Source organism: Hippocampus bargibanti, linkage group LG05 (assembly GCF_051943395.1).
Source record: "Hippocampus bargibanti isolate YZ-2025 linkage group LG05, ASM5194339v1, whole genome shotgun sequence".
Taxonomy (NCBI): Eukaryota; Metazoa; Chordata; class Actinopteri; order Syngnathiformes; family Syngnathidae; genus Hippocampus; species Hippocampus bargibanti.
In genome coordinates, this window is record NC_142738.1 from 5539405 (window position 1) to 5567251 (window position 27847).

At 39.4% G+C, this 27847-nt stretch overlaps 1 protein-coding gene across 6 annotated transcripts in view; it reads right to left on the bottom strand.

The window, feature by feature from the left end:
- LOC148897612 (pleckstrin homology domain-containing family A member 7-like) overlaps nucleotides 1–27847 on the bottom strand; it is a 103513-nt gene that overhangs the window by 29666 nt on the left and 46000 nt on the right. For all 6 annotated transcript variants that reach the window (XM_088995918.1, XM_088995916.1, XM_088995915.1 and 3 more), the window contains 4 exons: nucleotides 25836–25953; nucleotides 15692–15793; nucleotides 13830–13902; nucleotides 7756–7856 (listed from right to left, as the gene is read on the bottom strand). In XM_088995918.1, the coding sequence (XP_088852044.1) occupies nucleotides 7756–7856; nucleotides 13830–13902; nucleotides 15692–15793; nucleotides 25836–25953 (394 nt within the window). The remainder of the gene's footprint in view (nucleotides 1–7755; nucleotides 7857–13829; nucleotides 13903–15691; nucleotides 15794–25835; nucleotides 25954–27847) is intronic.

Consider the following 27847-nt stretch of genomic DNA (forward strand, 5'->3'; position numbering starts at 1 on the left):
AAAATCATCAATGGATGCACCCCCCGCCCCCTACTAGCTCTTTTCTCCCCCCCAATGTCCCTGAATGAGTGTCCCTGAACAACACCCAAGAGGACTTACCAGAGTGCTTTTAGTGTCTGCGTAGGTGGTTAGCGCTAAAGTAATAACCGCGGGAAAGTACGAGGTGGCTATTAGTTTTCTTGTCCATTGGAGTAAAAAATAAATATTTTTTTTTTTTACAAATGCGGCTATGACGGGAGAAGAATGCCTGCGAGAAAGATTGTTTATCTGCTTTCACCCCCACACCCCCCAAAAATAAATGCAGGTTTTGTTCAGGCCAGACTACATCCATTTCACCAACTGCATAGCTCACTTTCAACCTGTCAAGCATCAGCTGGTGCCAACTTTTTGGCACCCATTTGTTGGGTTTACCAAGACAAAATGGCAGACTTTAACCACGGCGTACGGTGTTGACTGAAGGACTGGTTAAAGTCACTTCTAGAATAACAAAGACAAGGATTTAATTCAATTAAAGGACAAACAACGTCACTTTTCTGTTTCTTAACTGACATCAGAACACGTTTTATAGCATCTAAAATACCCAAAACACGCAGTATGATATTTTTATTCAAATGCAAAACACCAATAAAAATGACTTAAAGTGTCCAAAATCTGCAAAAAATTGAGCTGCGAATTGGGCATTTTCAGAAAGTCCCGCCCCCAGTTCATGACGTCACGCCAAGACGTCTTGCATTGCTTGTGAATCAAAACAATGGCTTCAGATTCGGAGAATATGCTTTCTTGTTACACATCCAGTTAAGAATATGATTCAAATAGTTCTGAAGAGGAAAGCATAAATGTTTGCAATCGATTAAAGAATTATATGTGCCATTTTGAGGCAACATTGAGGGGAAAATGCATCACCCAAAAAGAGGCACAAAATGGCGTCCAAGCTCCTGTGAGGACATAATCAGCCCGTTTCCACAGGCTGATAAATTCCTTCCATGGAGCTTGGTCGCCCTCTTCTGGTGGCTTTTGGGTGCAACACAAGGTCCCCAGACCAAACAAGTCCAGCAAAATACATTGACGTGATGGAAGGACCGCTACAATGCGTCTTTTTTTACGGTCAGGGGCGGTCCTTTAAAGACGGACTCGTCACCAACTCGAAAACAATACTTCCTGAATATTCAGCGCGAGTCTTAAAACGTAAAATATAGCTGTATGCCGTGGAATCTTTGTAAAATACACTCACTTGAAGTCATTTGAAGCCATTTTACAAATTATGGACACAACTTGTCCGGAGACGTTGGTTGTCCTTTAAAACACAAAAAAAGCCTTGCATGATATTGCGGAGCGCCCCATTGGATAATGTCATGCTCTTTAACACAGCTAATAGCTGTCCCGCCAGGCTTCCTTTCACTCTCCTCGCTTTACTTTCCATTCAGGGCTTCCTTCCTTTTCCACGAACACATCATTCTCACGTGTCCTCACGCTATTTAAAGAGAGCATTGTGTTCGTAAAGATAAGCTCGAGCGCCGCACGGCTACTCCAGATAAATGTGCATTCTCTCAAACCGGGGTTTGATTTTACACACACACACACACACACACACACTCACACTCACACACACACACACACACACACACACACACACACACACACACACACACACACACACACACACACACACATATATATGTCACGGCATGGAATTGAAGCGAATTTATGTGGGACAGGAGATGTGAGACAATCTCTTTTCGTCAATGGATGCTACAACTGCGTGTTTGCTTTAAACATTTAGCTAGTACATTCCACCATGACGTCCCTGATCCACTGGTGGAAAGACGCTTTGATCCTCTCCTCTTTCATCTAGAACTGCTTCATGTAACAAAGAGGGTACAGAAAGTGCTTAAGAAGGAATGACTCTCTGTCTTTGTCTTGTCATATTATTTGTTATGTAGTTTTTTTTACTTCAAGACGGCGCCGCGAGAGTGGCTGCCTTTCCAGCAGCTCATGTATTTTGTTTTTCTACTTTCATTCCTTTCATCACTTTGCTGCTGTGAAATGTACATTTCTCCACTGGGAGACTAATAAAGGCAAATCCAATCCAATCCAATCGATATATAGTGTATATACTGTGTGTGTATACATATACTGTGTGTTGATGTCACGTCAGGCATCGTCATCACCTCGAAAACAAAACTTCCTGAATATTCAGCGCGAGTCTTAAAATATAGCTATATGCCATGGAATATTTGTAAAATACGCACAGTAAGTCATTTGAAGTGATTTTACAAATTATGGACACATAATATGGAGAGAAAAACGTTATTTCGAGCGTCGAAAGTAGATGAGATGAGAGTAACTTGAACAAGAAACCCAATGAAGACCCACAAAGTACACAAGAAGAAAAAAAAAGTGGATCACCGTCATGCATGGAGACAGGTGACATTTTGTCACGTACAGTTGTAGCTCCACATCCGATAAAGGGGAGAAAGTACCTATTTTACGTGAGGGCTGTCATTGCGACACACTCGCAGGGGTTGCGTGGGACGTGTGTCCCGGTCGGGCAGCCAACCGATGGAAAGAGAGGGAAGAGGAGGTGGAGGGTGGAGGTTTAATTGTCACACTCTTCATACACCAATTTATCAGCCCTGAGTGACAAACCTGTTGGTAATACAGCGGGTACCTTGACTGAGATTGTTGTCATGTATTTTTTTTAGCTCGTTCACTGCCAGATATGTACAAAAATGTGTCTACTCCAATGCCAGGGGTTTTGTCATTTTCACTCAAATTGCAGGACCCAGAGAATATTCAAAGCAGGGTAAGAAACCTTAGTCTCTCTTCTTTCATCAGAAAAAAAAGAGTTAATTCCTAAGTTATTTAGGCCTGGAGTTATCTGAGTTTGAAATGGGGACAGCTGTACAAAATACAATAGAATACATATTGATTTATATAGTGCTGTAACGAAGTTTATGTCAAGCTTATTTGGCTCTAGAGTTATCTGCAGTGGAAGTGGGGGCAGTTGTATAAAAAGCAAATGCTGCTCCCTTGTGGGAGGGGAAAAAACATTGCCAGAGGTCTGACCGGAGCTTGATCCACACCCTGTCCCTGTAAGAAAAACCAAATTTGTGAATGGCGCTCTATGTCATGCTTTTCAATTGCCTCATGGCAGTGAATAAATTAAATAAAATTCGCACTCTATTATATTCTAAAGTTCAAATCTCAGAATTAAATCATAATAATACATATTGGGTAAAAAATTAAACCGTGTTTCTAATATTTTTGAGATTCATTGAATGGACATTGTGTTGCTCCTTCTGGTGTATTGGTTTTGACCACTAGGGGTCATCATAGTGTATACTTTTAACTCATTCACTGCCATTCACAAATTTATTCGGGAATTGAAAATATGACATAGAGCATCATTCCCGAATATTGCTTTTTCATGCTTGGGTGTCCATAAAGTGCTGTCCAGACCTCTGGCAATGTTTTTTTTTCCCTTCCACAAGTGGGAAGCATTTTCCTTTTTCCATGTTAGCGCTTCGTTCCAGCTTCAGCTGTTGTTAAAGCGCTATATATACCAATATGTATGTATTGCATTGTATTTTGGAGAGCCGCCCTCATTTCAAGCTCATATAACTCCAGACTCATATAACTTAGGAATTATTTCTTTTTTCTAATGAAAGAAGAGAGTCTAAGGTTTGTAAAGCTGCATACCATGTTTATGTAGTCCTAAAACTCAATATTCTGCGGTTCCTGGAATTCAAATGACAATGACAAAAACCCTGGCACTGGATGGAGTGGACACGTTTTTTTTCCACGTCTGGCAGTGAATGAGTTAATAAAATAAAGTGACAGAGTATAATGCAAGTTATAAGATGAAAATCACCCGTAGTATTAAATTTACCAATCATGAGACCTGACAGTTTGATATTTTAATTGGCTAGGGTGATAAATCCCTAATAATCAATCACTTTTGAACAGAACTCCCACTCTACCTCGCTAATTACAAATTATGGCATTAAAATATAAATTCAAATGTGCATGGCTGTTTAGGATTCCTGCAGTGGAGGGTGTGCATGCTTTCCTTTCAGCGCCACTTCCCAAAATATGCCAGACAGGTTTTATTTATAGATTGAGGCGTAGAATCCCAAACGCGATCCAGCATGGCCGCAAACAGATGCCGACACAGCATGCCGACAATAGCGCATTCAACTAGCGCATCACTTTGACATGTTACGTCCATTTGGGTGGAGTAGCATCAACTGTATCTAAATACTTGGAATAGTTTTATTTTTATGTATTGTTTATTTGTGTTTATGTTTATTATTTGTGTTTATGTTTATTTATTTTTACCAAATGCATTTATTCATTTAGCTAAGACATAATATAATAGATTTTTTCTCCCAAAGTAATTTCAGCTTAAATGCAAATGCGTGGTCCTTAAAAGTTCAATAAATTATAATTGGCGGGGGGTGAGATTGTTTCACTGGAAGATAATACGTGCATGGCTTAAATTTCATTTATTCATTCATTCATTCATTCATTCATTCATTTATTCATTTATTTATGAATGTATTTATTTATTTATTTATTTATTTATTTAACTATTTATCTCTCAATTTGTTTATTTATCTATCTATATATACATATTTATTTCCCAATGTATTTATTTATCAATGTATGTATTTATTTAGCAATTTATTTATTTATCAATTTATTCATTTATTTATTTATTAATGTTTTATTTATTTACTCATGTTTTATTTATTTATTTATTTATTATTTCTTCATTTATTTATTTAGTTATGTATTTATTCATGTTCTATTTATTCATGTTTTATCTATCTATCTATCTATCTATCTATCTATCTATCTATCTATCTATCTATCTATCTATCTATCTATCTATCAATCAGTCAATCAATCAGTCAGTCTGTCAATCAGTCTATCAATCAGCCAATCAATCAATCAGTCAATCAGTCAGTCAGTCTGTCTGTCTGTCTATTTATTTGTTTTTACCAAATGCATTTATTCATTTATCTAAGACATAATATTTTTTTTCTCCCCAAGTAATTTAAGCTTAAATGCAAATGCATTGTATTTAAAAAGTTCAATAAATTATACTTGGAGGGGAAAAAAAACGAATGCTTCACTGGAAAAAAAATGTGTGCATGGCTTAATCCTTCATTTGAAAATGTTTAATTGTAATTCAGGATATATTTGTATTTTCTAATTTTATTGTCAGGAAAAGGAAATAAAATAAACAATCAGGAATTATTTGCAAAACAATTTGCTTTAAAATCCATTTCTTTTTTTTTTTAGCTGAGACAACGAAATAAACAGAACAGCAGATCCCTGCTGTTCTGTTTGTGTTGGAAAAAAATGCTAGAAATAAAAAACAAAATCCCAAAACAATAAAAGTCCGACCATCTGTCAGTTGGGGGAAAAAAAAATAGGCAATAGAATACGAGTGAGCGCATCATGTTATTGCATCCCTGCCGTTAAGGAAATGTGCCAAAGGGAAATCCATTCCACAGAGGTGTCCGTATTAAAACGTCATTCTTGACAGCTGTCATAAATTTGGCGACAGCAGGTGCTCGGTGACAAATCATGCCGAAGGGCTTTGCCCCTTGACAGTAGTAAGAACGTGTATCACATAAACAGACAGGCCACGTTGATCCAAGAAGCCATTTCAATAATGGGAGGATGATATCCTAATTGAGTGACCATATTTAACTGCCATTCGGAAATTGAAAATATGACATGGAGCGCCATCCACAAATTTGTTCGGGTTTTGTTTTTTTTCATGCTTGTATTTTGGACATCTGCCCTCATTTCAAGCTCATATGACTCCCGACCGATATCATTTAGGAATTAACTCTTTTTATTGATGAAAGAAGAAAGTCCAAGGTTTCTTACACTGCATTGAATGTTTATGTAGTCCTAAAACTCAATATTCTGTGGCTCCTGAAATTTGAGTGACAATGCCAAAAACATTGAAGTGGACACATTTTTACAAATGTTTGGCAGTGAATAAGTTAAAAATAAAAATAACTCTTCAAAACATAAACCCTGTATATATAAAACATAAAGAAAAATCGCAATATGTACATCAGCATCATATTTGGTCTTGTCATCCAACAGTTGCACCATTTGTACGGCTACTGCGGCAAATTCTGAATGTATTTCTTTCCACGGCGCAGGAGCAACATACTTAAAACTGCCTTTAAGAGGCGGTGCCTGTTGGGATGCCATGTGACGTTGAAAGGTTGACGCTTGAGTGTCAGGGGTGTGAGCTGTAGGCTACAGCAGCTCTTGCGTGAGTGTGTCTATGTGTTGCTGTGTACCACTGTTTTGTTATTATTAATAATGTTTTTTTTCTGGCAGATTTTATTTATGTGCGGAAAAAAATAAAAGATCACAATGTCAAAATCATAGACCAGAAAAAAACAAGATTGCAAATGTAATGTGTTCCTACCATGCAGGTGCTGTTCACTTCTCAACACAATCTACAGACGCTCCTCTACTTACGAACATTCAAGTTACGAACAACGGTACATATGAACACTTTTGTAGGAACGTATGTAGTATTCTCTCCAGTTGTACATCTTTATAGAGCATATATGTTATTAAATGTTTATTTTTCAGTACAAAAAATACAGGTAACTTATACAAGCCTTAAAGGACAACCGACACCATATTTTTGTTTCCTAACTGACATCGGAAAAACGTTTTATAGCATCTAAAATACCCAAAACACGCAGGCTGATATTTTTAGTCAATTGAAAAACACCAATAAAAATGACTTAAAGTGTCCCAAAACTACTTCAAAATGACATGTGAATGAAAGTTTCAGTTTCAGAAGGTCCCGCCCCCTTGTTCGTGACATCACGCCAAGACGTCTTGCCTTGCTTGAGAATCAAAACAATGGCTTCAGATTCGGAGAAGATGCTTTCTTGTTACTCATCCAGTTATGATTATGATTCAAATAGTTCTGAAGAGGAAAGCATCAATGTTTGCAATCAATTAAAGAAGTTAAACCCTATCATTTTGAAGCATCTGGACTGAAATGTAGCGTCCCAGAAAATGCACGAGATGGCGCCATAGCTCCGTTAGAAATGGGATGATTTGTCTGCTGGGAATTTGTGCCAACTAGTATCAAATAGTAGTCTTGGTGCAACACACAATGATTCACCATCGCGTTATTTATGAGTTTTCCTTCTAATTTCACATCAACACGGATCAACACGAAGTTTTCAGACCAAACACAGTACCCAAAATGCATTGTGTGTCGCTTTCTCGGTCAGGGGCGTTCCCTCCGTGACGTCACGTCAGGCATCGTCATCAACTCAAAAACAAGACTTCCTGAATATTCATCGAGAGTCTTAAAACGTAAAATAGAGCTATATGCGGTGGAATCTTTGTAAAATACGCTCAGTAGAAGTCATTTGAAGTGATTTTACAAATTATGGACACAACTTGTCCGGAGGCATCGGTTGTCCTTTAAACATACTTATATAAGCCTGAAACATACGTTCCATACAAAATATAGCACAGAAGCAACAAACAAGTTCACCTTACGAACGACCGTATCTCATTTGTAAATTGGGGGGGTGTCTGTCATCTCTTGCTGATAGTTTTTTTTTTACTGAGCATAATAATAATCTACAAAAGTCTCTTAAACTTGTTTTTTAAATTAGTAGAGGAAGAAGGAGTTTGTTGGTTCGTGAAGAAGGTAACACGGTTAAATGACAGAAGAAGTCAACATACCTTGAAGGCATATTTGCGGCTGATGTGGTCCTCGGGTCCCACGGGTGAAATGACATAGCTGGGAAGAGGAATGCTGCCCAGGACCGCCTCCTCTCTGCTGTCTGTGTTGGGTGAGGGGAGGAAATGGGGGAGAGAAGGGTGTGAGGAGGCGATAAGAATTAATAATAGCTGTGAATTTCAAACAATTTTGTGGAAATCTGAAATAGGAAATTTTGAGTGTTGCGCTTTAATTTTTCCTTGCTATTTTTGAAAAAATATGAAACTACCTCAAAAAGGCGTGTTGAGTCATTTACTGCCATTCCCGAATTTTTATTCGGGTTTTGTTTTTTCTTGCTGATAAAGCGCTGGTCAGACCTCTGGTAATGTTTTTCCCTCCCACGAGGGGGCAACTTAGGAATTACAGTAACGTCTCGTTATATCGATATCGGATATATCGATAGTTCCGGTTATATCGATACTATTTCTATGCACGCACGGAGAAAATTACATGCAAACAGGGTCGGATATATCGATAGTCCCGGTTATATCGATATTTTTTCGGACTCCCTTGAATATCAATATAACGAGACTTTACTGTAACTTCTTTTCTGATGAAAGAAGAGTCTACAAAATATGACGTAGTGCGCCATTCCCGAATTTTTTTCGGGTTTTGGTTTTTCTTGCTGGGGGTTCCGATAAAGTGCTGGTCAGCATTTGCCTTTTGTCCACAGCTTCAGCTAGTGCTACAGAAACTAATATGTATGTATTTTGTACAGCCGCCCCTATTTCAAGATCAGATAACTCCAGACCCATCTACTGTAATTTAGAAATTAACACTTTTTTTCGGATGAAATTAGAGAGTCTAAGATTTCTTACGCTGCATTGAATGTTTATGTAGCTCTAAAACTCAATATTCTGTGTGGGTACTATAATTTGAGTGAAAATGACAAAAACCCTGGCACTGGAGCGGACACATGTTTGCACATCGTCTGGCAGTGAATGAGTTAAGAGAAGAAGAAGGTGACAGTTGTGTTCGACCTTTACATATTATTTCAATCTCACTTATCCATCCATCAATTTTCTGATCTGCTCTATCCTCACAAGGGTTGCTGGAGTCTATCCCAGCCGTCTTTGGGCAGTCGGTGGGGGACACCCTGAACCGGTCAGCCAATCACAGTCCACACAGAGACCAAGCACAATCTGCGCTCACACCGAGGGACAATTTTGATTGTTCGATAAGCCCGCCATTCGTGTTTTTGGAATGAAAGAGGAAGCCAGAATACCCAGAGAAAACCCACACGGGCACTTGGAGAACATGCAAACACACCACACAGGTATCGAACCTATTGCATTGTAAGATCAACATGCAAAAAAACCTGATTACCGGGTCGCCAATCTCAATTATTCCATAAAAAAAAAAGTTCAACCCTTGACTTTTCACCATCATTAATTTAACGGAGCCAACAATTCCATCGCAATGTGAAGGTCAAATACTCTCAAATATGTGAGGGGAGTGAATTTTCCATCTTCATTAGTTTCTATAAATAACACTTTCCACAGAGGGTGTGTGTATGTGAGAGAGAGAGAGAGAGAGAGAGAGAGAGAGAGAGAGAGAGAGAGAGAGAGAGAGAGAGAGAGAGAGAGAGAGAGAGAGAGAGAGAGAGAGAGAAATGAACAATGTCGTAACACTGTAGAAAAGCACAGCAGCACCTGTGCCAGCCTAATGTCCAGGGGGGCAGTTAAAGCCGGATTAAAAGGGAAGGTAATTGTTTAAAAATAATACAAGGACACATGGAGGTGACATTCCCCAAACGACGACTGATGTGTTTATCTGGACATTTGCAAACACACACACACACACGCACACGCACGCGCACACACACACACACACACACACACACACACACACACACACACACACACACACACACACACACACATTCCTGTTTCAATGATTTTGTGAGGTCCGGATAACTCCAGATAAGAGTGAGGACCACCGTTGCTGATCAGTTTAGAGAAGAACTAGTGTTACATTTGAACACTAAATGTCACCCCAATTTCCCACTTCAACTTCTTCAAAAACAAAGAAATAAAATGTGGACTTGAAACTGAAATAACAGGTTTCTGAATGGGTACATTCAAAGTCCTCACCAAGTTTAGAGAAGAACCAGTGTTTCATTTGAACACTAAATATCATCCAATTTCCCTCTTCAACTTCTTTAAAAACAAAGAAATAAAAAGTGGACTTGAAACTGAAATAACAGCAGGACTGAGGTTTCTGAATGGGTACATTCAAAGTCCTCACCCCTGTGGTAAATTTGGTTAAAATATCATTTTACTTTTTGTAAAAGGGTGTGTATCAAAATTAAATGAAAATACACACCAAGAATAATTCTGGGTGAATTTGTCAGCACCTCTCTGAAACTTTAACAGATGCATATATAGACCCTCAATGAAAAACTTGTGAGGACCGGCCAAAAGGTCCTCACTTGTCAAAAATGTCCTCACCACGTATGGTATAAAATGTGAGTGGTCCTCACAAGACCAGTCATACAAACACACACACACACACACACACACACACACACACACACACACACACACACACACACACACACACACACATACACACATTCCTGTTTCAATGATTTTGTGAGGTCCGGATAACTCCAGATAAGGAGTGAGGACCACCGTTGCTGATCAGTTTAGAGAAGAACTGGTGTTACATTTGAACACTAAATGTCACCCCAATTTCCCACTTCAACTTCTTTAAAAACAAAGAAATAAAATGTGGACTTGAAACTGAAATACAGTAAAGTCTCGTTATATCGATATTCAAGGGAGTCCGAAAAAATATCGATATAACCGGGACTATCGATATATCCGACCCTGTTTGCATGTAATTGTCTCTGTGCGTGCATAGAAATAGCATCGATATAACCGGGACTATCGATATATCCGATATCGATATAACGAGACTTTACTGTAACAGGTTTCTGAATGGGTACATTCAAAGTCCTCACCCCTGTAGTGAATTTGGTTAAAATATCGTTTTACTTTTTTTGGTATGAACTTTTTCCTCTCATTAACCACGCATGCACACACACATAAACACACACAGTGAGGAAAAAGCGGGTGTATCCTAGTGAAATGAAAATACACACCCAAAAAATCATTTGGGGTGAATTTGTGAGGACCTTTCTGAAACTTTAACAGATGCATTGATAGACCCTCTAGAAGCCTTTAGAATGAAAAACTTGTGAGGACCGGTCCTCACTTGTCAAAAAAGTCCTCACTACGTATGGTATAAAATGTTAGTGGTCCTCACAAGGCTAGTCATATACACACACACACACACGCATGCAAGATGGGTAAGTAGATGGGCTAGACTGGAATGAAGGCAGCCGAAAATGTTCTTGAGGCTCTTAAAAGTAAAATAATTGAATGTGGAAGAGGCCTTTCATCATGTTAAGTGTAGAAAAAAAAAAACACTTTTGATGTGAGGAGACAAAAGGGTAAGGGATAGAAGAAAAAAAAGATGAATTGATTTCCTCCACTGAAGTCAAGGAGGCGTGTCCCAAAGAGTTTGATTGACTTGATGAAGATGAAATGACATCAAATGTCACCGGGAGCAGACGGAGGCGGATGCGAGTGTAATTCTTCATCTTAGCGTGACATTTTAGACAATTAAGTATGCTTTCCTATACTTTTTTTGTATTCGGAGTACACAGAAAAGCCCATAAAGGCATGCTTGGATTATTTTGCAACACCTTGGGTATGAATATCAAAAAAGTGAGAATTGAAAATATGGCCAATCAAATATTTTTTTCACTACAACAGCGTCATACAAACACATTCAATTGAAAAAAATTACTATTTGTAGAATACAGGTACCATCCGAGTTACGACCGGTGTGAGTAACGACCACCTGTACTTACGACCACGACCGCCAGACATGTTTTTTTTTGTTTAATTCGCCACCTGGCACAGCAACGCGCAAGCAGCCGGCAATGCGTACTACAATTTTGGCCAGCCAGCATGTCACAAACTCGCACAGTAATCTAGTGCGTGACTACATTCAATACAGTAGTTATACAGTGCAGATACCGTCTAGGCAACATCTCCTGTAGTAATGTACACTGCTTTTTTTCCTTCAGCGTACGCCTGAGTATGAGCGCGTGTCGGGCAACCTCTTCCGGCTGTTAGCAGGGAGAGCGATTTTTCGACAGCGTGCATGCGTGGGAAGTTGTGTGTACTTGTGTCAATATATGTTGTCTTAATAATGTAATAATGCTGTATTCTTTACATATAAGTGCTTTCTTTAACCCACTATATAAAATCTAAATATAAATCAATGATATGAAATATAAAATGATAAAAATGACACTAAAAGGTAAGTATAACATTTATAAATGAACTGTACTTTAAACAGTTTTTTAATACATTATAGGTACAGTTATACAGTAATAAAAATTGATAATATATAATAGTATTCAATAGAAAACGTTGCTTAAAAACAACAGATTGACATTGTATACTATTCAATCGTGTAAACGTCACGTCGGCTATTTTGAATGGATTTCGACTTACGACCGTTTGACTTATGACCGTTTTGTCAGAACGGTAGTCGGATGTTACCTGTATTTCTTCTGATTGAGCACCTTTCAAATGCTGCCGACTTCCGCTAAAGAAATGATGCATGCAAATAAAAAAATACATTTATTGTACATGTACCACCAATAAAACTGTACATCTTGATTGACACGTAGCTTATTCAGTCGATATTGAATAAACAAACAATAATATCATATTTTAGATTCAACCCGTTGAAGTGGATGTACACAATACACTACAGCCATAAATATTCGGCGGTTACTTTTGGACACAAAAGCTAACATGCTTAACGTTATTTTATTGTATTTCATTTTTCTACCAGACGATGCAGTCCAGGGTATAACGGTATTATGGTCTAATGACAGCACCTGTTTTTGAAACAGATCCAATGTAAGGGGCCATAGGGATCTTCATGACACGGGTGTGTTGGCATGAAGAGCAAGTGGTCGCGACGGCTATTTATCACTGGCCTATTCTCATTCAGGCTGTCCATTAGATCCTTGATGTCAATTGGTGTTATTATTGTCAAAGTTTGAACATTTCGATGGAGCATATTGCCGGAGAACCGCCCCTATTTATACTGTCATAGTAAGATCCAAATCAGATTGAGGATGTGTCAAAATGTGTCCATTGCAGTGCCAGGGTTTTTGTCATTTTCACTCAAATTGCATGACCCACAGAATATTGAGTTTTAGGACTAAATAAACATTCAATTCAACATAAGAAACCTTAGAGTTAGGAGTATAATTTGAAATGTGTGTCTGGAGTTATCTGAGCTGGAAATTGGGGCGGCTGTACAAAATACATGGACAAAAAGGCAAATGCTGCCCCATCGTTGAAGGGAAAAACATTGCAAGAGGTCTGACTAGCACTTTATCTGCACCCCCCCCCAAGAAAAAACACAACACGAACAAATTCGGAAATGGCGCTCCACGTCACACTTTTCAATTCACGAATAAATTCGGGAATGGCAGCGAATGAGTTAAAAACGCCAAATTAACGTAGTCAGTCATTTCCAGACGATGTACAAAAATGTGTCCACTGCAGTGCCAGGGTTTTTGTCATTTTCACTCAAACTGCAGGACCCCCAGAATATTGAGTTTTAGTACTATATAAACATTCAATGTAGCGTAAGAAAACAGACTCTCTACTTTCATCAGAAAAAAAGAGTTAATTCCTAAATTATAGTATATGGGTCTGGAGTTATCTGATCTTGAAATAGGGGCGGTTGTACAAAATACAATACAATACAATACATACATATTAGTTTCTATAGAACTAGCTGAAGCTGTAACAAAGCGTCAGCGGTGGAAGAAAAAAAACATTGCCAGAGGTCTGACAAGCACTTTATCGGAACCAACAGCAAAAAAAAAAAAAAAAAAAGAAAAAATTCGGGAATGGCGCACTACGTCATATTTTCAATTCCGAAATAAATTTGGGAATGGCATTGGACGAGTTATGGGTGAAAAGACGGTTTTCACCTTTGTAGTAGAAGAGGCAGAATTCAGACAAGACGAACCACTTCCTCTTCCAAAGACGCATCCCAGAGCTGTCCTGGAAGGAGAAATGAGAGGAAAGCGGAAGCAGAGTAAAGCAGGGACAACGAACGAGCAGGGTGGCACGAATCGCTTTTGGGGAACCACGGTGAACACATCTAAAGGGAATACAACAACCTGAACAAGTTGCAAGTCCTTGTCATTATCGTGTGTGTGTGTGTGGTTACAATAGATTCATGTTTCCTTTTTTAGATTAGAATTACATTGTACGAATCGTGGTGTTTTTTTATTTTTTATTTATTTTTTTTTCAAGTATGAATTATTAAATAGAATGTAGACAGTGTAGGTCAAGTGTGTCAAAATCATTATTTTGCCACGGGCTCATTGTAGTTACGGTTTCCTCGAGGGGTCCATTATGAATTTAGGGATGCCATTCGAATGTTTCATCCCCTCCGTGTATTACATATAGAGCACACAACAGATTAAAGGAAAACCGCCACAAGTTGTGTCCATAATTTGTAAAATCATTTCAAATGACTTCTACGGAGCGTATTTTACAAAGATTCCACCGCATATAGCTATATTTTACGTTTTAAGACTCGCGCTGAATATTCAGGAAGTCTTGTTTTTGAGTTGATGATGATGCCTGACGTGACGTCACGTCTGGAACGCCCCTGACCGAGAAAGCGACACACAATGCATTTTGGGTACTTTGGTCTGAAAACTTTGTGTTGATGGCGAAATTAGAAGGAAAACTCATAAATAACGCAATGGTGAATCGTTGTGTGTTGCACAAAGACTACTATTTCATACTAGTTGACACAAATTCCTAGCAGACAAATCAGCCAATTTCCAACAGAGCTTGGGCGCCATCTTGTGCATTTTCCGGGACGCTACATCGGAGTCCAGACGCCTCAAAATGAGATGGAAGGACTTCTTTAATTGATTGCCATCATTTATGCTTTCCTCTTCAGAACTATTTGAATCATATTCATCACTGGATGAGTAACAAGACAGCATCTTCTCCGAATCTGAAGCCATTGTTTGGATTCTAATCTAGACAAGGCACGACGTCCTGGCGTGATATCACAAACAAGGGGGCGGGACCTTCTGAAACAGAAACTTTCTGAGGTCATTTTGAAGTAGTTTTGGGACACTTTAAGTCATTTTTATTGGTGTTTTGAATTTGACTAAAAATATCCGCCTACGTGTTTTGGGTATTTTAGATGCTATAAAACGTTTTTCTGATGTCAGTTAGGAAACCAAAAAATGGTGTCGGTTGTCCTTTAAGGAATAACTAGTTTTCAGATTTGAAGTAAAAAATAAGGACTGTTCTTGTGGTTTACATGAGACGATTTGGAATTTTGGTTTGGACTTTATAGCAAGTATTATGTAATTTCACAAATCGCGGATAATCCTACTGGACCCACCGCACCCTGCCGACCACCTTTTCCAGCGACTCCCCAGTCAGGCGCTAACGATCCATGCGCACCAAATCCAGCAGACATTTAAACAGCTTCTTCCCTCCAAGCCATTATTAAACAGTAACCCAAATAGAACTGGATAGTGCAATTTATTTTTTATGATGATACTAGTGCAGCGTGTTCTACCAGAGACAAATTCATTGTGTGTGCGACATACTTGGCCAATAAAGATGATTCTGATTCTTTTGTGGGCCAAATAAAATGGAATTGCGGGCCAGATTTGGCCCACAGGCCTCGACTTTAGCACCTATGCTGTAGGTGTATCGCATATTGCTTATTTTCAGACTACAAGAGTAAATAATGCCATTTAGACGACAATATCTACTCGGCATATGGGCGTGCGTGTAGGATATACGTCAAGACCTGTTTGTACAGCCATCCTCGGACCACGACAGGCACATTGGGGTTCCTCTTGATGGCCTGCTCTCGCTTGCCGAAACTGTGCACCCTGCCGGGGCGAGGACCCTGAAAGAAAATGAACAGTTCAACCGTCCATTCTGAAAATGAATGAAATGATATTATTGCTTGTTTATTTAATTCATTCACTGCCAGACTTGTGCAAAACTGTGTCCACTCCAGTGCCAGGGTTTTTGTCATTGTCTCTTAAATTCCAGGACCCACAGAATATTGAGTTTTAGGACTACATAAACATTCAATACAGCGTTAGAAATCTTAGACTTTCTTCTTTCATCAGAAAGAAATAGTTAATTCATAAGTTATATGGTTCTGGAGTTATATGAGCGTGAAATGAGGGCGTCTGTCCAAAATACAATACAATACAGTAAAGTCTCGTTATATCGATATTCTCGGGAGTCGGAAAAAATATCGATATAACCGGACTATCGATATATCCGATCCTGCGGCATGTAAATTTTCTCCTTGCGTTCATAGAAATAGTATCGTAATAAGCAGTACTATCGATATAACCGATATTGATATAACGAGACTTTACTGTACATGCATATTGATTTAGATAGCGCCTTAACAACAGCTGAAGCTGTAAAAAAAAAAAAAACACTTTTTTTTTCAAATCAAGCGTTTGTTTTATTCAATAGAGCAAAAGCTACGAGCAAATCGCTAGCAGACATCGTAACGCAAACATTGCATTGTGCAACATGACGACAACTGGAGCAAAATCTTTAGCAAAGGATATTTATTATAAATTAAGCAAGGGAGCATTTGTTGTGGGTACTTCCTAAATTTAAAAAAAATCCTTTATACTTCGCAACAATGTTTTTTTTTTTTTTGCGATTAGTCATCTTATTGTGTTTCAAGTTGTGAAAAATGGGGCAGGCAACTTTATGGCCGGCCAGGCAACTTTTCAGAGTTGTCTGCCTTGGTGTTTGCTAACTTTTTGTCATGAGTTTCAGACACTAGTATACGTCAAAAGTCATTAAGATTGCACAACAGTCCATATTTTTATGTCCATGTTGTGTTTATTATTTTGCTTTGTGTTGACTACAGTATTATGTGAAGCATTTTGTTACAGCCGCAGCTGTTGTTAAAGCGCTATATCCATTAAGATGTATTGTATCATCTAAATCCAACGCATCAGTGAATATAAAAACACAACATCAACCATTCAAGTACGACAAACATGATCTGAGTTGGATGATGACACCACAAATCAACATAGTTGCCCACAGACAAATCCCAGCGGGAATTTATCATCCAGCGGAGACCTTCGCCCACACGCCAGGTGATTATTTTTTTTTTTTTTCAAGAAGCCTTTCTTGTTCTCGTTACATAAGCGCAGAAGCATTAAACCAGCGGCGACCACAGAACTCAATCGGCTATTACCGAGTGGGAGGTGACGAGAACCTATAATGTGACCCGCGGGTAGGCCGCACGGCGACTATGGGTAGAAAACAGAAGGCGTCACAGAATGCCTGGCACAATTCCAGCAAATATTTTTCTATATAAAAGCAAAGGTCAATGGATCAACTACAAATACGTTAAAGGATAACCGACACCATATGCTAAGCTATGCTAAACTGCTCACCTTCCGAATTTTATCAGCGTCAGTGACCAAACTGTCAAAAATATGCATTCAATTTCAGCCTTACAGGACAACCGACACCATTTTTTCTTCTGGTTTTTTTTTTGTGAAAAACGTTTTATAGCATCTAAAATACCCAAAACATGCAGGCTGATATTTTTAGTCAAATGCAAAACACCAATAAAAATGACTGAAAGTGTCCAAAAACTACTTCAAAATGAAACCGGAAATGGCCAGTTTCAGAAGGTCCCGCCCCCTTGTCCGTGATGTCACGCCAAGACGTCTTGCCTTGCTCGAGAATCAAAACAATGGCTTCAGATTTAGAGAAGGTGCTTTCTTGTTACTCATCCACTTATGAATATGATTCAAATAGTTCTGAAGAGGAAAGCATACATGTTTGCAATCGATTAAAGAAGTACTTCCGGATCATTTTGAGGCATCTGGACTCCGATGCAGCGTCCCGGAAAATGCACAAGGTGGCGCCCAAGCTCCAATGGAAATGGGCTGATTTTTCTGCAGGGAATTCGTGTCAACTAGTATCAAATAGTAGTCTTGGTGCAACACACAACGATTCACCATCGCGTTATTTATGCATTTTCCTTCTAATTTCACCATCAACACGGATCAACACGAAGTTTTCAGACCAAACAAAGTACCCAAAATGCATTGTGTGTCACTTTCTCGGTCAGGGGCGTTCCCTCCGTGACGTCACGTGAGGCATCGTCATCCATTCGAAAACAAGACTTCCTGATTGAAGTCCAAGATGGCGCCCGAGTAGGCAGCCTCAGCAAGTGCTGTCATGAGCCTTGCTTTTTTTTGGTTGTTTTTGTCTTGTTTTGTGTTTTCTTTTGTCACTTTGTGTTGTTGGGCGTCATGTGGAACGGATACGGATTGTTTTTCAGCAGTTTTGACCACGACATTCATCAAGGAGGAGACTGTGCTGAGCGGTTGCGCCTTTTCGGCAGCATGAATATGCCAGTACTGTTTTTGAATGGGAGGAATGTCGGAGCCATTCGACTGCCATCGCTGGACACCAAAGGGACCATTGTGCTATTTTTGCGCCTGTAATGGGCAGCATCTTCACAGCCCCGCTTTGTTTAGCGGAAAGGTCAGTGCTGTTGGACAGTCTGCGGCTGGATGGATGCATGGCTTGAGGAACCCGCGATAAAAAGAAAGGAGCGTCAGCGCAGAGCGCCGATGCGTATGTGGAACTGTTGCGGCTTGGAATTGAAGCAGATTTATGTGGAACAGGAGATGTGAGATAATCTCTTTTCGTCAATGGATGCTGTTTAGCTTGTAGTCGACGTGCACATTCCACCATGATGTCCCTGATCCACTGGTGGAAAGACGCTTTGATCCTCTCCTCTTTCATCTAGAACTGCTTCATGTCATCACAAAGAGGGTACAGCAAGTCCTGAAGAATGAATGTCTCTCTGTGTCTTTGTTTTGTTATATTGTCTCTATGCTGTCATATTATTTGTTATTTAGGTTTTTTTTTTTGTTCTTTTGACTTCAAGACGGCGCCGCGAGAGTGGCTGCCTTTCCAGCAGCTCATGTATTTTGTTTTTCTACTTTCATTCCTTTCATCACTTTGCTGCTGTGAAAAGTAAATTTCTCCACTGTGAGACTAATAAAGGCATATCCAATCCAATCCAATATTCAGCGAGAGTCTTAAAACGTAAAATATAGCTATATGTGGTGGAATCTTTGTAAAATACGCTCAGTAGAAGTCATTTGAAGCCATTTTAGAAATTATGGACACAACTTGTCGGGAGGCGTCGGTTGTCCTTTAAAGCTTTTTTGGGGGGGATTTTGAGAAACGACGAAAGAAATATATGCAGAAAGTAACAAAGCGAATTCCCATCATAACGTATGATCATTCATCTGGACTTTTTTTTTATCAGTTCTACGTTTGAATACAAGGACGTGAGGCACATCTGAGCAGCAAGTCGCCAATGTTGTTTTTAAGTAGAATACAATTATTTTAGTTTTGTTTTTACATTTTCTAATGACACTGGTAAACACATTTTTAAACTTAGATGGCTAAAAAAATAAAAATACAACAAATTCATTGGAATCCCAAACAGCTCATCCTCCATCCATTCCAGGCATACAAATCAATTCGGCAAACCATGATCTGTTTCATCACTGCTTGTGTGTGTGTGTGTGTGTGTGTGTGTGTGTGTGTGTGTGTGTGTGTGTGTGTGTGTGTGTGTGTGTGTGTGTGTGTGTGTGTGTGTGTGTGTGTGTGTGTGTGTGTGTGCCAGGAAGAGCCGGCCTTGACCGCTGTGCACGCATTCAACAAATCTTATTATACAATCTTCTGGTCTCATATCTCAGCAGAAAGCAAGCTTCAGGCACTGCATGTACTCGTACGTACACACACACACACACACACACACACACACACACACACACACGCACACACACACACTTGTTAGACTGTATGATTGAGGGTGACGGTCCACAAGGTGGGAGCGTGTAACAAGTAACAAGTATCCCACAATATCAGTAACAAGTAACTGATATTGTGGGCGAAACAGTCCCCCAACATTTCTGTAACTCTTTTAAGTTGTTTAAGTTGTGAGAATTACAGCAAAATGGGCTCTGTAAAAAAAATACTAATAAATAATGAGCCAAATTAACTTTTTAATTGACAGAAGAAACCATAAAACTACATATGCTTCAATTACAACTGGCTTTTCATGGTACAAGATTGAATAAATGACACTTTTGGTAATACTGGGGAACAGCGGGGATAATAAAATAAAAAATAAAAAAAAAACACCCAGCCATGAATGTGTAAAGCGCTGGCAAAAAGACTGCAGCTCAAATGGAAATGGCCAAACGAAGGCTTTCACCGATAAGACTGTCAGTGTCCAAAAAAAAACATATATATATATATATATATATATATATCTTGAACTCATTCACTCCCATTCCCGAATTTATTTAAGATATTAAAATATGATGAGAGTGCCATTCCCGAAATTGCTCAGATTGAGGTTTTTCTTGCTGGGGTGCCGATAAAGCGCTGGCAGAGACCACTGGGAATGTTTTTTTTCCCTTCCACAAGGGCGCAGCGTGTCCCTTTGTTCCATGTTAGCGCTTTGTTCCAGTTTTAGCTGTTGTTTAAGCGCAATATAAACAAATATAAATGTATTGTATTGTATTTTGGACCTCATTTCAACCATCAATGACACATTTCATCTTGACACCAAAAAGTCTGAAAAAATAAAGATTCGGCAGTGTAACAGCGGCAAAACAAGTTAACTCAAAATGGCCACCGCAATCCAAAATGGCTGACTTCTTGTTAAAAAAATAACTCTATATATACATATATATATATTTTTTTTTTAATTATTTTTATTATTTTTATTTTATTATTTATTTTTATATGCGGTGGACTCTCTGAAAATAACATTTCACTTATCAGCACCATTCCAAACCCTCAAGGTCACAGGATAAGCTTTTCTGTGGGTGAGCAGCGGCAGCCATACGCGCCAGCAACCCGGAAGTCACTCAAATAGATAGAAATTTAGCTAGCTAGCAAATTGATAGCAACATATACCTAGCTAGATAGCTAGCCATCTACATAGCTAATAGATAGCGACCTAGATAGCTAGCGAGCAAGCTAGATAGCAAATAGATAGGAAATAGCAAGCAAATGATAATAATAATTATAATACAGTAAAGTCTCGTTATATCGATATTCAAGGGAGTCCGAAAAAAATATCGATATAACCGGGACTATCGATATATCCGACCCTGTTTGCATGTAATTTTCTCCGTGCGTGCATAGAAATAGTATCGATATAACCGGGACTATCGATATATCCGATATCGATATAACGAGACTTTACTGTACTAACATATATGATATATGGTAGACAAAACACGGTTTGCTGCCGCACCGTCGTCATCGCAAATAGATACAAAGCTAGCTACCAAGTCAATAGATAGCTAATAGCTAACTAGCTCGATAGCTGTCTCATTTCCTACACAATTCTAAATAAAATATTGTATTTTGGACGGCTGCCCTCATTTCAAGCTTATATAACTCCAGACCCATGTGATTTAGGAATTAACATTTTTTTCTGATGAAAGAAGAGAATCTAAGGTTTATGACACTGCATTGCATGTTTATGTAATCCTAAAACTCAATATTCTGTGGGTCCTAGAATTTGAGTGACAATGACAAAAACCCTAGCATTGGAGTCGACAGATTTTTGCACGTCTGGCAGTAAATGAGTTAAACGACAAACTTCTTCTTCCCTGTCTGAAAAAGAAACATAAAACCAAATCATTGAGCTAGCTATTTTCCATCTTCAACGCTCAATCCAAAAATCAGACGCTCTCCACTTATTTCAAGTGGCTATGTTCTTCACTGAATTTATGTCGACCTTTTGAAACATGACTCCTCAGTGGTAGACTTGCCTGAAAATTGCACATTGCAAATACACCAATAAATCCCCCAAATCTTCCCCTGCTTTGATTTGGGGAGAACGAGGCTGACTCAGGTGTGCTTTTCAAGTCCATTTCATGCATTCATACATAGTGCAATATTAGCCAACCCCAAACAAACTTTGAAGTCTTAGTGGTCTAGACAAACATAAAAGAAACATAAAGACGGTGGCGCGCAACTGCTTTCAGTGGGCGGAATGCGGGCAAAAAAAAAACATCCTATTTACATCTCTTTACTCATTTATTACAAAAAGCAAGTTCATGTTTTTGAAAGTCAGTCAGCCTTGCTTTGGAGTCATATTTTGAGGCAAATCTCAACATGGCTGAAATGCACTCGTTTTCATAATGTGCACATTTCTATGTCATGAGCTTCCAACAACCAACCTCGATTTGAGAGTTTTTGGTTATCGGGGTGCATATACCAGGTACACTAATCCATGTAAAATTGATTGTAATACCTAGGATAACAAGGCCTTTTTTTAATTTTAACAAGAAGTCAGCCATTTTGGATTGAGGTGGCCATTTTGAGTTAACTTGTTTTGCCGCTGTTACACTGCTGAATTTTTACTTTTCAGACTTTTTGGTGTCAATACGAAAAGTGAGATTAATTGATGATTGAGTGAGTATTTCGCTCAGAATGAAGTAAGACAAAATAAAATCCCCTGGTGCATTATTTTAACTCATTCACTGCCAGACGATATGCTAATATGTGTCCACTCCAATGGACAGTGTCATTTTCACTCAAATAGCAGGATCCACAGAATATTGAGACTACGTAAACATTCAATGCAGCATAAGAAACCTTAAGACTCTCTTCTTTCATCAGAATTCCTAAATTATATGGGTCCGGAGTTATCTGAGCTTGAAATGGGGGCGGCTGTACAAAATACAATACAATTGATTTATATAGCGCTTTAGCAACAGCTGAAGCTGTAACAAAGCGCTAACATGGACAAAAGGCAAATGCTGCCCCCTCGTGGAAGGGAAAAACATTGCCAGAGGTCTGACCAGCGCATTATCGGCAATCCTCGCAAGAAAAAAAATAAAACCAGAGCAAATTCGGGAATGGCGCTCCACGTCACACTTTTCAATTCCTGAATAAATTCGGGAATGGCAGCGAATCAGTTCAGTGCCTTCTTCACAATCAGTACAAGAATTTAAATTGTCAACTAAAGAGTTTGACAAAATAAATCATCATGTAATGCCTTCAAAGTACAGAATTCAGCCAAGAGGGATTAATTGGCGTTCGACCGGATTTCCTAAATGGCTTTCACCAGCTTTGATGCTGACCATCGTGGTGGCACTGGCAGCTCGTGAACAACATTACGGAAGGAGGGGGGAGGGGCAGAGAAAATAAGAGCTCAAGGGAGTATAATGGTGACACATCACTCGAGGTGGAATGTGCGACGGCGCGGGTCTGCGAGCTGGCTCTGATGTTTTTGTCAGATGCGGAATCAATGTGATTCATTTCAACCACTGTAGCGTACCACACAGAATGGGAACGGCTCATTTTTCCTCTGAAAATCTAATCTCACAATGAGACAGCTACATTTCCCCTGATATTCTGTGGCGGAAGTGGTGATGAGCCAGAGCACCTGGGGTGGAAGCGACAGACGGGGCAAACACAGGGCACGGTATCATTGGCGGGGCATTTCGATGAATGCTCGCCGTCACTAAGGCGCAGTAACTTTTGGGTACTTTGTTTGGTCTGAAAACTTCGTGTTGATCCGTGTTGATGGCGAAATTAGTCCAAAAACATAAAATATAGCTACAGTGATACCTCGGTTTTCGGCCATAATCCGTTTCAGAAACCTGTTCGAAAACCGATTTGTTCAAAAACCAAAACAGCACTTTCCATTAAAATCAATGTAAAAAATCTTAATCCATTCAAAGTCTAGAACAAAACTTTTTAACTATTTCATCGCATAAACCAGATAAAAACTTAATAATAGAGCAGGTCATATGTAAAATTCTATAAAAACAAACTTTTATTCTCACCAATTTTTAACATCAACATTAACATATGTACATAAAAATCTCTATCTTTCTGCCACTGGGCGTGTTGGCACCTATCCCAGCTGTCTTTGGGCAAACACAGGGCTCACTAACTTTTCAAACCATCCTCTGCTTGCTTTAAAATCATACTATTCAGGAGATCTTAACCAAATATGTCAGCATTTTCGCAAAAATAAAACAACAATATTAATGTGTCGGTCACATTGAGACAATGAGGGAGACGTGACATCTAAGGAAGTGACGTATAAGGAAGCAGAGGGTAGTCGAGTGATGCACTCAGATGCACTCAGGAGAACCAAATTTCGGTTGTATACCTGGGCATAACAAATATGACATTTTTGGTTGAGAACCGAATGGGATGAGAACCGAGACGTTCGAAAACCGAGTTTTAACTGTATATGCGGTGGAATCTTTGTAAAATACGCTCAGTAGAAGTCATTTAAAGTGATTTTACAAATTATGGACACAACTTGTCCGGAGGCGTCGGTTGTCCTTTAAGTAAACATGGCTGACAGAGTCATGCGGAACAAGTGACAAGAACAAAAAATAAATAAGCTAAAAGCGGAATTTATAAAAGTCAGCAAAAAGCAACTAGAAAACAATTTGAGAAGGGAAAATAACACGCTGACAAAGTGTCACATAGTGAAAATCAGAACAGAACAGAAGGAAATACTTGACACGAGTGCGGAACAACAAGCGAGTTGGCTTTGATTTGGTCGAGTACAATGACACTTGGAGCGGAAGCCTTTTACCGAGCGAGTTGCTTTGTCTGTAGCCACAAAGGGACTTCTTTGGCCGGTCCCAAGCACGGATAAATACAGAGGGTTGTGTCAGAAAGGGCATCCGACGTAAAAGCTTGGCCAAAACAAACATGCGGATCAAACCTCTCAAGATGGAGGACACTGATTTGCTGTGGCGACCCCTTGAAGGGAAAAGCCGACAGGAAAAGAAGAAGAAGAAAATGACACTTGGAGCGCTTTCTCATTTTTGATCACATTGGCAACAGTCGCGTTAAGCTTGGAGGCCAAAGAAACAAAAGCCCAAAGAGTAACAATCAAGCAGGCGCTTTTGTGTGTTTTCATCACTTAAGCGCATCCACTCGGCTCCCGCGCAAAAGCAAATGAGGACTATCAGCAGTTTTGGAATTGTCTTTTGCGTTCGACACCAATGTTTTCTGGAACAAAATGGCAGAAGGGTAGTGGACTGGTGGTAAGCTAATGTCTAGCTGCTTCAAAGACGTTTCAAACTTAAAGGACAACCGACGTCTCGGGACAAGTTGTGTCCATAATTTGTAAAATGGCTTCAAATGACTTCTACTGAGCGTATTTTACAAAGATTCCAGCGCATATAGCTATGTTTTATGTTTTAAGACTCGCGCTGAATATTCCGGAAGTCTTATTTTTGAGTTGGTGACGAGTACTTACCCTACGTCACTGAAGGAACGCCCCTGAGCGAGAAAGGACATACCTTGCATCACCTCAATGCATTTTGCGATACTTTGTTTGGTCTGAAAACTTCGTGTTGATCCGTGTTGATGGCGAAATTCGAAGGAAAACACATAAATAACGCATTGGTGAATCGTTGTATGTTACACCGAGACAACTATTAGATATTCGCTGACAAAAATTACAAGGTGAAAAATAAACCAATTTCCAACGGAGCTCTGGCGCCATCTTCTGCATTTTCTGTGACGCGACACATCAGTCTTGATCCCTCAAAATGACCCAGAAGACCTTCTTAAATCGATTGCAAACATTTATGCTTTGCTCTTCAGAACTATTTGAATCATATTCATAACTGGATGAGGAACAAGAAAGCATATTCTCCGAATCTGAAACCGTTGTATTGATTCGACAGCAGGGCAAGAATGGGAAAAATGATTTCGGCGTTCGAACAAATCGCTTTTCGAACAGGGTTCTGGAACGGATTATGGTCGAGAACTGACGTTCCACTGTACTTGCTAAAAAGCGTCGAGCCCGTATTAATTGCGACCTCTGCTGGTTCAATCACCCCAGTTCTCGCACCGACCTTGGAGCTGGCGGCGGCGTCCACAGCGGAGGATGTGGTGATGGTGGAGACCTCGCTCACGGTGGTGCTGGAAAGCTGCTCCACGCCAGTTTGGGACATGACGCGAGGACCAGGGAGCCTGCAAACACAAAAACTCTGACTTTAGCAAGCATCATGACACTAGCCGTGCTTGATTTACTTTCGCGGGCCAAATAAAATGATGTGGCGGGCCAGATTTAGTCCCAGGGCCTTGACTTTGACACCTGTGTTGTACATGATATAATTTTAATTTACATGGAATTAATTCCACCGATTTTTAGAAGATAACCATAGGGAATCTGAGTCTGAAAAACACACATGCTTCGGCATTCTGACATCATTAAAACAACAGAGATAAAACCAAATTCGCCCTAAAGGAAATGAGGCAAGAATGAAGAAAGTCTGAAGTGGCCTGCAAGTGGCAGCTGGGCGTTACACCGGAACGACATTTTCCAGGACAAAAAAAAAAACACCTCCACTGCGAGACAAACAACATTATCGCTGCATGGGAATTTTTAACACGCTCCTCACTTACAAAGCTACATTCCTTAAGAAAATATTGAATATATAAATATACAAGCTCAATGTATATGCACCTACGGAAGAGGATTAGGGCCACTGAAGAAAAAAATAAGGTTGGCAAGATTCTCACTTTATTCTCAGAATTCTCACTTTAAAGTGAGAATTCTCACTTTATTCTCAGAGTTCTTACTTTAAAGTGAGAAATTATTTGGATTAAGGAAAATCAGCTAGCATGGGATAGTGCGTGTGAGGGTATTAGCGCCGAGAAAGCACGGCAACTTCACTCAGATATTAAGAGGCAACTACATCGACCACCACAAATGTAAATAAAACAACTTCATTAATCAGTACAAGTTTATTTATTTAATTACAATACAATAGCACATTTATTATCCATAAAATAAGGTATATTTTGTGTAGATTTAAGGCTTATTTAGTCAAAAATTATGTTTTATGGGGATCTGGGAATGCATTATTCCCATTTTAATGGTTTCTTATGGAAAATAAATGTTCGGCGGACAAACGTTTAGCCTTACACACACTTTCTGGGAACCAATTAAGTTTGTGAGCTGAGGTATCACTGTAGTTTGAAGATTACTTGTACAGATGTTTCTCTTCAGGAAAAATATAATGTTTATGCTTTAAGACATGGCATTTGCATCACCGCCCACTTTTTGTTCCTTATTAAACACCTCTCTACATCTCTTAAGAGAGCCGAGAGAGCACGCGTGCGTGCGCGTACGTGTATGTGTGACCAGCCAGCAGGTTAGATTGTTCCCTCGCTCTGAGTACTGATGGATTGGTGTTATTAGCGGCAGCAGCGTAGGCGTTAAGCAGGCCGATCCAAGCCGCTGTCAACGTGATGCGATGGTGAATACAGTGTCATTTTCAGATGTGCGTGTGTGTGTGTGTGTGTGTGTGTGTGTGTGTGTGTGTGTGTGTGTGTGTGTGTGTGTGTGTGTGTGTGTGTGTGTGTGTGTGCGTGCGCATCTGACTAGCAAAGTAGTCTGCCTTGCTCCTGAGGTCATCTAGGATAGGCTACAGCTCCCCATCTATAATAGACTCCGCCGCCCCGGACCCTGTAGTGATGTTAAAAATGGATGGATCATATCATATAATGTATTGCTTAGTAACCGTCATTCCAGAAATAAATATAAAATACATTTAGTAGGTGGGCATATTAAATTAAATTGGCTTGAATTTTATAGCATTTTACATGCTATAAAACGTTTTTCTGATGTCAGTTAAAAAACAAAAAAGTGACATCGGTTGCCCTTTAAAGGACAACTGACACCATTTTTATTGTTTCCTAACTGACATTAGAAAACCGTTATATAGCATCTAAAATACCCAAAACACGCAGGCTGATATTTTAGTCAAATGCAAAACACCAATAAAATGACTTCAAGTGTCTAAAAACTACTTCAAAATGAAACCGGAAATGGCCAGTTTAAGAAGGTCCCGCCCCCTTG